We start from the raw sequence: 12,244 nt of genomic DNA on the forward strand, positions 1-12,244 counted from the left end.
CACCTGGCAGGGCCTCCGCGTGTGCGGATCGCCGGACTTGATGGACCGAAGGTCTGATCCGGAGATGGCAGTTCTTATGTTCTTATGTACCCTAAGTTCCTTCTTGAAGACTTACCTGTTCAAACTTGCGTTTGGCTTGGTGGACTGAGATTGTCAAGCTCAGGATGTTTAACATTTATTTTTAAGCATCTCCTTGGTGGTTTCCCCTCCCTCACTCCGCTTGCTTTCCCATTCTTGTTTTCCTAACATAAACTTTACTGTAATGAATTGTTATTCCAATTTGATTGTAAATCACTACAATTTTTGTGTGGCAATATATAAAAAAATTGTAAAACTTAAATATTAGAGTAGTCATAAAATGATGTATAGTAATGGAGAAATAGGCTATCCTTACAGTAAACCATGTGGTAGAGTCCAATAATCAGAGCAGAGGCTATCTTTTAGTACTCTATCGTCTATTTATCAGGAAGCCTTGGAACCTTTGTAGAACAGGTCCTGAAATTCCTAGTTTTAATAGTCTTATTAGTAATAAAGTATAATTTACTTTGTCAAATGTCGCAGAAATATTGAATTGCAATAACAGCATATAAAGATGGCTGGAAGCTAATGTGCTTCCTTTAACTAAAGAGCCTGAGGGAGTATAAGTTAGTGGCTGGTGGATCTGTATGGATATGAGTCGCATACTAAAACACCACATTTCTGTATCGCTTGGTAGACTGGTATAGTCCTTACGAATGGGTTATATACCTCATTGCTACCAGCAGGTGGAGACCGAACACAAACTTGTATATCAATATAGCTTCCCCTCTTGCAATCCAGTCTCCATTAAAGCAGGTGGTAAGACTAATTCGGCTCCCCCTCTTAGTACTGTTGGAGTTTTGTTTTGGACTCCTGGGTTCCCCTTTTGTGCCGGATAGAGCTTGGACAGGTCCTGTTGGGGATCCATATGACCTCGGGGGTGTTAAACTTGGCGGGTCTTGTGCTGGGTCCCTCCCCCCACCTTCCTCCACCTCCCCACATTTTTGTAGAGATGCCTCAGCCGGCGGCCTGGCCCCCTGGTTGATCGGCCTTCTAACTCAGGGTCCCATTCCAATGTTCGATCCGGGTCCCTTTTTTGTCTTACGGCATGGCTCTTGAAAGGGGTCGCCTAGGTAAGAAGGGGTATTCAGATAAAATGATCTTAACTCTCTTGGGGTCCCGGAGGCTTTTCACCTCTCGGGCTTATGTGAGAGGGTTTGGTGTCTATTTGAAGAGTGGTGTGATGTGCATGGGGTGGTCTCTTTTTGTGCTTCCCTGCCTAACTTCCTAGAGTTCTTGCAGGATGGCCTGGATAGGGAATTGGCTTGGTCTTCTCTCCGGGTTCAGCTTGCGGCCTTGTCAGCCTTTCGGGGGTTAGTGAAAGGTCAGCGTTTGACTGCCATTCCTGATGTGATTTGCTTCTTGTGGGTGGCCAAGTTGCTCAAGCCTCCCATGCGGCCCTCTGTTCCTTCTTGGGATCTGAATCTGGTTATGTCAGTTCTAGTGCACCCTCCTTTTGAACCGTTGAGCGACTGCTCTTTGAAGGATCTTACTCTTAAAGCGGTCTTCTTGGTGGCTATTACTTCAGCTAGACGTGTTTCTGAGCTGCAGGCTTTCTCTTGTAGGGCTCCCTTCTTGGAGTTTTCTAGAGAGCAGGCTATCTTGAGTCCTGCTCCTTCTTGTCTGCCAAAAGTATTTTCTCCTTTTCATGTCAATCAATCTGTAGTCCTCCCGGTGTTGAGTAGTCGGGAGGGCTCTTCTGAGCAAAGACAGCTGCACAAGTTAGATGTCAGTAGAGTCTTTCGCTCTTATGTGCAGCAGACCCAGGAGATCAGGAAATCAGATCATCTTTTTGTCCTAGCGGGTCCTCATAAGGGGGATGGTGCTTCTAAGGGTACTATTGCGCGCTGGATCAAGGAGACTATTGCTTCCGCTTATATTCTAAAGAAGAAGTCTGTTCCAGAATTTGTCAAGGCTCATTCCATTCGGGGTCAGGCAACTTCTTGAGCTGAGTCTTCTCTAATGCTTCCAGTGGATATTTGCAAGGCTGCAGTTTGGTCTTCTCTGCATTCCTTTGTAAGACACTACCGTGTAGATGTTCAAGTGCGTCAGGACGCTGTATTCGGTGAACGTGTTTTCGGTGTCGGCCCTTCGGGGTTCCCACCCTTAATGGGTTCTGCTTTGGTACGTCCCATTCATAAGGACTATACCAGTCTACCAAGCGATACAGAAGGAGAAATTATGTTCTTAACTGCTAATTTTCTTTCTGTTAGCTTGTAGACTGGTATAGTCCCCCACCTTGTCTGTCTTTGTGCGATGATTGCTGGTTTTGTTTTGCTCGCCTGCAGATTTTGTTTTTTTCTGTGGGTTCTAGAATTTTTATAGGGCTGGGGAGAAGTAAGAACAGCGGCTATGGCTTAGCTGGTGAGCTGTGTGGATGTTTTCTAAACCAGGATTCAGATCTACACATGTTCCAACAGTAGTTTATAAGTATTTGTTGTTTTTTCCACTCCTGTTTGGAGTGTGTTATACTGTTTTCAGTTGAAGTCTTTCCTAGGTTCTGCTTGGCTATTCGGCAGACTGGATTGCAAGAGGGGGAGCTATACTGATATAATAATAATAATAATAATAACTTTATTCTTATATACCGCCAACAATCTTGCGACTTCTAGGCGGTTTACAGTGAGGTGAAACTGTACAGTCAGCGAATTACAGAGTATAACAGTGACCATCTGATATTAACAACATTAATAATAACAACAGTTTATATACAAGTTTGTGCTCCGTCTCCACCTGCAGTGAGGTATATAACCCATTCGTAAGGGTTATACCTGTTTACAAGCTAACCGAAAGAAAATTAGCAGGTAAGAACCTAATTTCTCCTTTCCTTACAAAAGGAAGTAAACCAAAACACTTTTGAGATGTTCTTTACCAGAGATGCTGGAGAATACTTTATATAACTTTTTTGTTTCCTTTATTTTCCAACTTGTTGCATTTCTTTGGCAGGGAAATTTATTCTTGTAAATTTCATGGCATCCAAAAATTAGATGCACAAGGAGGACCGTTATCACCTCAAAATATCCAAGTCATCCTAAGCACCTATTTTTCCCACAGTATGGAACCTAAGCATGCAAATTGGTGCTTGCAAAATGTGTATGGATGGAAATAAGTTAGCAAGAATGTATGCACACATTCATAGCTGTTTCTCAAGCGTGCACAAAATTAATGTTCATATAGGTGTTATGAATATATATATTTGTATATGTTTTACATTTCTATTTTTTGTTTATGCTTTAGGTAACAATTACAGATCCTGATTTAATTGAAAAATCCAATTTAAACAGGCAGTTTCTCTTCCGTCCCTACCACATTCAGGTATATACTTGCTTGGGCTTTTTTTTTTTTTCTTTTAAAAAAAATTCAGGAGCCCAATTCAAAACTTCCTCTTTGGTATTGGCCTATCTCCAATATGTCTGATTAAAGTCACTGAATCAGACTGACCTCACGCTGTTGTCTTGAATGTCCTTCAGATAGTCAGATTACTAGTATTGGTCCAGGGGAAATTTTAGCTATGTTAATATAGAATGTTTAGCATGGCTTATCAAAAAATGTATAAATATAAATGATTCTGTTCAAAAGCATTTGTTGCAGTTACTATATCACCATATTTGATCTCTGTATTTTGTGAATTTTTGTAATGAACATATTTTTTTTCCTCTCAAAAATATATCAGAAACCTAAGAGCGTGACAGCAGCTGCAGCAGCACTGAGCATCAATCCTCAGTTAAAAATAGAGCCACATCTTAACAAAGTATGCCCAGCCACAGAGAGCATTTATGGAGACAAGTTCTACAGCCAGCAAGATGTTGTTGTTATGGCTCTTGATAATGTGGACGCCAGGCGATATATTGATAGGTAAGCTTGTGGTTAAGAGTCTGAATCCTGTGTAGCCATATTGATGATTCCTTCCCTTTGCCATTCCAAAATCTTTCTAGTTAGATTGGAGTCAAACTGAACTACTTAGCCGTTGAATGCTTTCTGAACAACCAGAAATTCGGTGCTTGATTGTATTAGTTTTCAAAGTCTACGGTAGTGGTTCCCAAATCCCCATCTTTTGCTAGTTCTTTCTTATGCTCGGAGATACTTTCTGTAATTTTTTCTGAGATGTAGTTTGACACAAAAATATGGTTGTTGTGGGGAGTTTGGCATTCCTTTCTGGAAAGCAGCACCTGGTCGACTGGGTTAGCTGGTGGACCTTTAACACTGAGATGTGTGCTTTTGATCAACGCTGCAAGTCATTTAAAAAAAAAAATTTTGGACGATTTTGTCTTCTACTTGACTATTCAAGGGCTGACTTTAGAGCAGAGGTGTCAAAGTCCCTCCTCGAGGGCCGCAATCCAGTCAGGTTTTCAGGATTTCCTCAATGAATATGCATGAGATCTATTTGCATGCACTGCTTTCATTGTATGCTAATAGATCTCATGCATATTCATTGGGGAAATCCTGAAATCTCGACTGGATTGCGGCCCTCGAAGAAGGACTTTGACACCCCTGCTTTAGAGGGACTACACAGCCCACTTACACTTAGTTCAGATCTCATCAGTTCTCAGTCTCCCCCTGCTTGCAGATTTCTGTAAATCCATTTGACTGTACTGGTCTGGAGGGACTAAAAGAAAGAAAATTAGCAGGTAAGACCTACTTAAGACCTGTATTTTTTGCTTCCTAAGATGGACTTTTTCCACTCCCAAAAAGGGGGTAGAAAAGTGGGTGCATCTTATGGAGCGAATACTTCTCCCCCTCCCTGCCCCAGTACCTTTTTTTAACTGGCGGTGGTCCAGCGCTCAGAAATCTGATTGAGCGGTATAAACTTTTTTTAATAAACTTGAAACTTGTATTTTATGGCCTCTTTGAATGTAAATTGCTTGAAATACTCTTAAAACCAATAGGAGGAAATATTTTTTCATTCAGACACTAGTTAAGCTCTGGAATTTGTTGCCAGAGGATGTTGGACTAGTTCCTGGAGGAAAAGTCCATAGTCTGTTATTGAGAATGACATGGAGGAAGCCACTGCTTGCCCTGTATTGGTAGCATGGAATGTTGCTACACCTTGGGTTTTTTGCCAGGTACTAGTGACCTGGATTGGCCACCGTGAGAACGGGCTACTGGGCTTGATGGACCATTGATCTGACCCAATAAGGCTATTCTTATGTTCTCGCTATAATTATTTCTTGGATCCCACAATGAGGACTTGATTTGAATTAAGCCTGTGTTTCTTTCCTTTTTTATTAAAAAGTTTAATAAACTTTATCAGTTCTGTGCGCTTCCCTTTGGCCTGGCCCCAGCTCACCGGACGTTCACCAAAGTGATGGTGGTCGTCGCAGCAGCCTTGCAGTTAGAGGGCATTATGGTACATCCCTACCTGGACGACTGGTTGATTCGGGCGAAATCCTTGCAGGAGAGCACCCAGGTTACGGCTCGGGTGGTGAAGTTTCTCCAGTCGCTGGGTTGGGTGGTCAACCTTTCCAAGAGTCGGTAGGTCCCATCTCAGCGTCTGGAGTACCTTGGGGTTCTGTTCCGACACCTTCTTGGGAAAGGTCTTCCTTCCAGAGGCCCGGGTAAGCAGATTGCAATCTCAGATTCGCCTCCTTATGGCATCCCGGTGGCCTCGGGCAAAGGGTTTCCAACAAGTCTTGGGGTCGATGGCGGCTTCCCTAGATATAGTTAGGTGGGTGTGGACCCACATGCGTCCTCTTCAGTTTGCTGTGCTCTGGAGGTGGTCGCCCCAGAGGCACAGTTTGGATCTCCCTGTTCCTCTGTGAGGCTTGGCGCCCTGCACTCTTCATTAGTGATGCCAGGGGACGAGTCTGGTGCTTCTCACGGATTCCAGTCTCCTCAATTGGGGAGCTCAGTGTCTAGGTCACTCAGCTCAGGGCACCTGGTCTACAGAGGAAGCGTTCTGGTCGATCCATGTGTTGGAGACCAGAGCCATCCGTCTGGCGCTATTAGCCTTCCGCTCCTTCTTGTAGGGCAAGTCAGTCAGAGTTCGTTCAGACAATGCCACGGCGATGGCTTACTTCAATCATCAGGGAGGCATCAAGAGCACTCAGGAGGCAGCTCTGCTCATGGTCTGGACAGAGTCCCACCTTCAGGACATCTCAGCCTCTCACATAGTCGGTGTGGAGAATGTTCAGGCGGACTTCCTCAGTCGTCACGTGCTGGATCCTGGAGAGTGGTGTCTAAGCCCTGTGACCTTTCAGTTGATAGTGCAGTCTTGGGGTCAGCCCCTGATGGCCACAAGTGTCAATGCCAAACTGCCCCGCTTCTTCAATCATCGCAGAGACGGTCAGGCCGAGAGTCTGGATGCTCTGGTTCAACCATGGCCAACAGAAGGGCTGTTGTATGTGTTCCCTCCATGGCCATTAGTGGGTAGAGTTCTTCTCCGTATCATTCGCCATCCGGGTCTTGTTCTGGTGGCTCCGGATTGGCCTCGACGTCCGTGGTACGCGGATCTGGTGAGGCATCTGGTGGCGGATCCTCTTCCTCTGCCTCTCTTGGATGACCTTCTGACGCAGGGTCTCATTCCAATGTTCGATCCGGGTCCCTTCTGTCTTACGGCTTGGCTCTTGAAAGGAGTCGCCTAGATAAGAACAGGTATTCAGATAAAGTGTTCTCAACTCTCTTGGGGTCCAGAGGCTTTCTACCTCTAGGGCTTATGTGAGGGTTTGGCGTCTATTTGAGGAGTGGTGTGCTGCACGTGGAGTGGTCTCTTTTCGCGCTTCCCTGCCTAAAATCTTCTTGCAGGATGGCCTGGATAGGGGACTGGCTTGGTCTTCTCTCTAAGTTCAGCTTGTGGCCTTGTCAGTCTTTCGTGGATTGTTGAAAGGTCAGCGTTTGACTTCCATTCCTGATATGATTCGCTTCTTACGGATGGCCAAATTGCTCAAGCCTCCCGTACGACCCTCTGTTCCATCTTGGGATCTGAATCTGGTACTTTCAGTGCTAGTGCACCTTCCTTTTGAACCGTTGGGCGACTGCTCTTTGAAGGACCTTACTCTTAAAGCTATCTTCTTGGTGGCCATTACTTCTGCTAGACGTGTTTCTGAGCTGCAGGCTTTCTCTTGTAGGGCTCCCTTCTTGGAGTTTTCTAGGGAGCGGGTTGTCTCGCTCCTTTGCTCACTGTATGTCAATCAATTAGTCTCACCGCATACGCTTATGCTGATGACATTCAGATTATCTATCCCATGGATGTTTCTAATGCTGATGACATCAGCCTTATCAATCAAAAGCTTAACAAGATTAGCCATTGGCTTAATGATAATATGCTTTTGTTAAATATCACAAAAACTAATTGTCTTCTTTTTCCATGAAAAGAAAATATTAACCTAATTTCACCGATAACTATCAATAACCAACCAATAAACCTTGTCAGTTCGATCAAAATCCTTGGAGTAGTTATCGACAATAAATTATCTTACCATTTTCAAATCAGTGCAGTTGTAAAGAACTGTTTCTGGAAACTTTGAATGATTAAATCCATAGCCAACATTCTTGACCCTCAATCTCTTAATATTTTAATATACACTCACTCATAATTTCCAAACTTGACTACTGCAATTCTCTGCTTAAAGGAGTCTGTCAAAAAGACATCCGACGTTTACAATTAATCCAAAATTCAATTAATCCAAAATTATAACCAATAAAAAAAAATTTGATCATGTTACTCCCTTGTTAAAAAGCGCTCACTGGTTACCTATCCATCATCATATCACTTATAAAATTGCTTTAATCACTTTCAAAACCATGAAAACTAATGCCCCATTTTTATCCATAAATATCTGATCCCACATGATCCTCCGAGAACATTAAGATCCACTTTGCAGCATCTTCTTCATGTCCCATCTCTAAAAATTTTTAGTACCCGTAGGGCCTCTTCTTTTGCAACAATAGCCCCAACAATATGTAATTCATTACCATCATATTTAAGGTCTGAACAGAATTTAGATAAATTCAAAGGTGGCCTCAAAAGCTTTTTATTTAAAGACGTGTATGACTGTTAATTGGTGTATGGGACTTTTCTTTTTTTATTTATAAGTTTATTTATTATTACAACAAATAAAAATAGGAATACACACCAGTGTAAAACAAAATTATTACATTGAAGAAAATAAATCTTTCAAATCCAAGTCCACATTGTTGGGACTGTAACTTCACCCAATAGATCTCATAGAAAAAAGGTAATTTAAATTATAACTTCAGACAAGCAGACATTGTTCATTTCTTTACTTTATCACTTCTTCTCAACCTCTGCAATAGTCTCAGGTAATTTATCTGCTTTAGATTTATCTTTCAGGAAACTTTCCAAATGAGATAGATCAACAAAATTGTACTTATTACTCTCATAAGTAACCAAACATTTGCAAGACTATAGCCAAGGCTCGTGTCTTGAGTTGTAGGAACTGCCTTCTCCTATATTGTGTTTGCCTGGAGACATCTGGAAACACATTTGATCTCTGACCACAGAATAGAGCCTGTTTATTTGTAAAATAAAGTTTAAGAATAGCTTGCTTTTCCATCTCAGATTTGCTCTTTTTGCGATAAAATCTTTAGAAGATTCCAAAAACTGAGATATATTCAGGCTATCTGGTGATACTAATTGATCTACACCTCCCTCTTCAGCTAATACTTTGGTGTTCCTGGAAATGTAATATAAATTATCAGGGGAAAATCCATCCACCTGGGCATAGTGGAAAACATCTTTCAAATACATTTTCAGTAACTCCAAAGGGGGAAGGAAATGAGATAAAGGAAAATTCAAGAAGCGGAGGTTCCTAGATCTCATGGCATTTTCAATTTTCTCCATCTGCATATGTATTACTGAGTTATCTTTCATATTAGATGTTAAGCACGCTTGAATCACAGAGACAGATGAGTCTACTTTAGCAACTTTTTTTCCCATTAAATTTAATTGAGCTTCTTGCTCTGTTACTTTATTAGTGATTTCAGTTGAGAATTGACAAAGTTTCACAACCGTCCCCTGCAAAGAATTTTCTGTTCTATTTACTACTGTCCAAACGTCCAGTAAGGTAATAGATTTATCTACAGGAGATTCATTTGCAGAAATTTCTGGCATTTGGACAAGAGTTAATACAATTCCAGATTTCTCCAATGATGTTGATGTCAAATCCATATCAGTTAAGTGGGAAGAAATTGATTCTTCTCCTTCTTTAGGAGTGGAATTTTTTTCTTCTAGTATTTTTAAATTTGGTTAAGGTGGTTTGCCAGAGGAGAGTGAGGTAGAATGAGAGTAAAGGTCAGTCTTACCTCCCGAAGATGTTACAGAAATAGGACACAGATGACAGTCCATCGGACCTGTTCCTGAGGTTGATGGTATAACCTTCGCCTTTCTTTTTCCCATTAGTTATTCCTCCCTTTTTGGCTGTATCTCTTTGTGGCTCCAAAGTGGCAATACCTGCCCCTTTAGTCACGCCCCTTCAGTCACACGACCGCGAGCTGCGTACCACGGCTGTAGATCTTTTTTAAATCGGGAAAGAGGACCTCCCCTCCCGATACTGAATGACTTTAGGTAGGTAGCCTGCGGGGGTGCCTGCTTGCTGGTCTCTGCTCCAGTCAGGTGGGAAAGCAGCCCTCCGGTGTATGGGACTTTTCTAACTCATTTTCAGTATTAAAATTCATTTTCTATACAAATTTATGTTTTTCCTTTCCCTATGTTATTATCCTTAAATGTTCTCTCTTTCTTTTAAATTGTATTTCTCCCTTCCACCCTATTGTTCCATGTAAGTAATGTTATGTCATTAATAGTTTATTAACTGGACTCCTTTTTAAATTTTTAGTGCAAAACGCTTAGAATTTATGATTAGCGTTTTATCAAATTTTTAATAAACTTGGGAACTTTCTGCCTAAGGTAGGTTCTCCTTTTCATGTCGATTAGGCAGTGGTCCTCCCGGTGTTTGTTAGTCGGTAGGGCTCTTCTGAGCAGAAGCAGTTGCACAAGTTTGATGTCAGTTGGGTTCTTCGCTCTTATGTGCGGAGGCCCCAGGAGATCTGGAAATCAGATTTTCTTTGTCCTTCTTGCGGGTCCTCATCAGGGGAATGGCGCTACTATTGCGCGCTGGATCAAGGAGACTATTGATTCCGCTTATCTTCTGAAGAAGAAGCCTGTTCCAGAATTTGTCAAGGCTCATTTCACTAGGGGTCAGGCAGCTTCTTGGGCTGAGTCTTCGCTAGTGCCTCCAGTGGACATTTGTAAGGCTGCAGTTTGGTCTTCCTTGCATTCCTTTGTCAGACACTACTGGGTAGACGTTCAGGCGCGTCGGGACACAGTGTTTGGTGAGCCCTTCGTGGGTCCCACCCATGATGGGGACTGCTTTGGTACCTCCCACTTGTAAGATTAACCTCTACCGGTCTAGAGAGTGCTAAAGAAGGAGAAATTAGGTTCTTACCTGCTAATTTACTTTCTTTTAGCTTCTCCAGACGGGTAGAGGTCCTCACCCTATCTATTGTCGTGTTGTTGTGGCTGTTGCATGGGCAGTTTTTGTTTTTTGCTGTGGGTTCTAGTATTTTTCTAGGGCCGGGGAGAATTGTAGAACAGCGGCTGTGGCTCGGCTGGCTTAACTGATGAGCTGTGGGGACATTTTATTTCTGGGATCTCTCCTCTGCATTTTCCAACAGCATTTGGGCATATTAGTTATTACTCCTTTTTGGAGTTTTTGTTTTTTTTTAATCTTTATTCATTTTTACATCTTACAACAAGTGTTTCAATAAATGATAATTGAAATTGAATATATCACTTGAATCTCTATCATGTTTAATATTAAATCATACAATTTAACCCCCTCCCTCCCATCCTTCCCATAACCTATGCAGTCACATATATCCTATACAATTTTCTTTCCTATTGATCTAAACATCTAATAAAATTCTAAAATCCCTCCCTCCCTCCCCCTCATTTACATTGTCCTTATAATGGAAAAATTGTATCTATTCATTACAATAATTTGTCAATGGCCCCCAAATCTCTTTAAATTTCTTATAATTCCCTTTTTGTATGGCTATTGTTCTTTCCATTTTATAAATGTGACATAACGAATTCCACCAAAAACTGTAATTGAGTCTGCTGCAATTCTTCCAGTTACTTGTGATATGTTGTATGGCGACTCCTGTCATAATCAATAAAAGCTTATTATTGTTTGATGAAATTTGGCTCTTTGTTCTCATTGACATACCAAATAGAATCGTATCATACGATAAAGTCACAGGATTCTCCAATAAACAATTTATTTGGGTCCAAATTGATTTCCAGGTAAGGTCCGGGGAAGTCAGGGAGGCGGGAGGGAGGTGGGGGTGATTCCGGTTTTAGGAAATCGCGAATAATTGAAATCACGAGTCCTAAAGCCATGAATCAGGAGAGGGAAGTGCAATTCTTATGGATTTTTCCTTAATAGGAGCTAACTCATCTAATAACATTTACTATTTACCTGATCCCAAACATTAAGCATTTTTTTTGAGAATTTGAATTGGTAAAATCCAAGGATGGTATAACTTTATCCCAAAAAACAGCATGATCTTACTTTCCTCTTACTTTAATAATTTTTTGTTGATTATTTTGAGTAAAATAGCCCATGTACAAATGCAAGTTGAAAGCTAATAAACAGTGGTCTGTCCAAGATACCTTTGACCATTCTACCATAGATAAAGCATTAACCTTTTATAAAACTGCGCTAGCATTTTTAATGCTGGTCTTGGCGGTAATAGCTCCAACGCTCATATAATTCCTATGAGTATCGGAGTTGTTACCCTGTGGCCGGTGCTTCAAACCACACTGGTTTTGTAAAAGGAGGGGGGTGTTAAAGAAGATAGTTACACAATCAAGGGAATGGCTTTTTTCATGAATAGATCCAGATGGCTTTAAATTTAAAGAGCAAGATAACCAAGAATTTCTTAAAATCAAATACCCTAGTATCAGCTATTCCAGGGGTAAGTTAATATTGCCTAAAACTAAGAACCTGATTTGCATAAATTTGAAATTTGAGGTAGGAATGATAATTGATGGTCTGTGGTTACACCTAGTGAAAGGATTAAACAGGGATAATCTTATTTTTAAGATAACTGGAGGAGGTTCTGATATTTTGCAGCATTGTATTTGATTTGGAATGTGATTCTGGTGAAAAAATACCCCTTTCCTTTTTTCTAACTCTTTCTCTTCATG

At 41.4% G+C, this 12,244-nt stretch overlaps 1 protein-coding gene across 4 annotated transcripts in view; it reads left to right on the forward strand.

Moving 5' to 3' along the window:
* Positions 1-12,244, forward strand: part of UBA6 (ubiquitin like modifier activating enzyme 6) — a 328,373-nt gene that overhangs the window by 183,358 nt on the left and 132,771 nt on the right. For all 4 annotated transcript variants that reach the window (XM_033914779.1, XM_033914755.1, XM_033914773.1 and 1 more), the window contains 2 exons: positions 3,316-3,393; positions 3,752-3,933. In XM_033914779.1, coding sequence (XP_033770670.1) covers positions 3,316-3,393; positions 3,752-3,933 — 260 coding nt within the window. The remainder of the gene's footprint in view (positions 1-3,315; positions 3,394-3,751; positions 3,934-12,244) is intronic.

The sequence above is a fragment of the Geotrypetes seraphini genome, chromosome 1, assembly GCF_902459505.1.
Source record: "Geotrypetes seraphini chromosome 1, aGeoSer1.1, whole genome shotgun sequence".
NCBI lineage: Eukaryota > Metazoa > Chordata > Amphibia > Gymnophiona > Dermophiidae > Geotrypetes > Geotrypetes seraphini.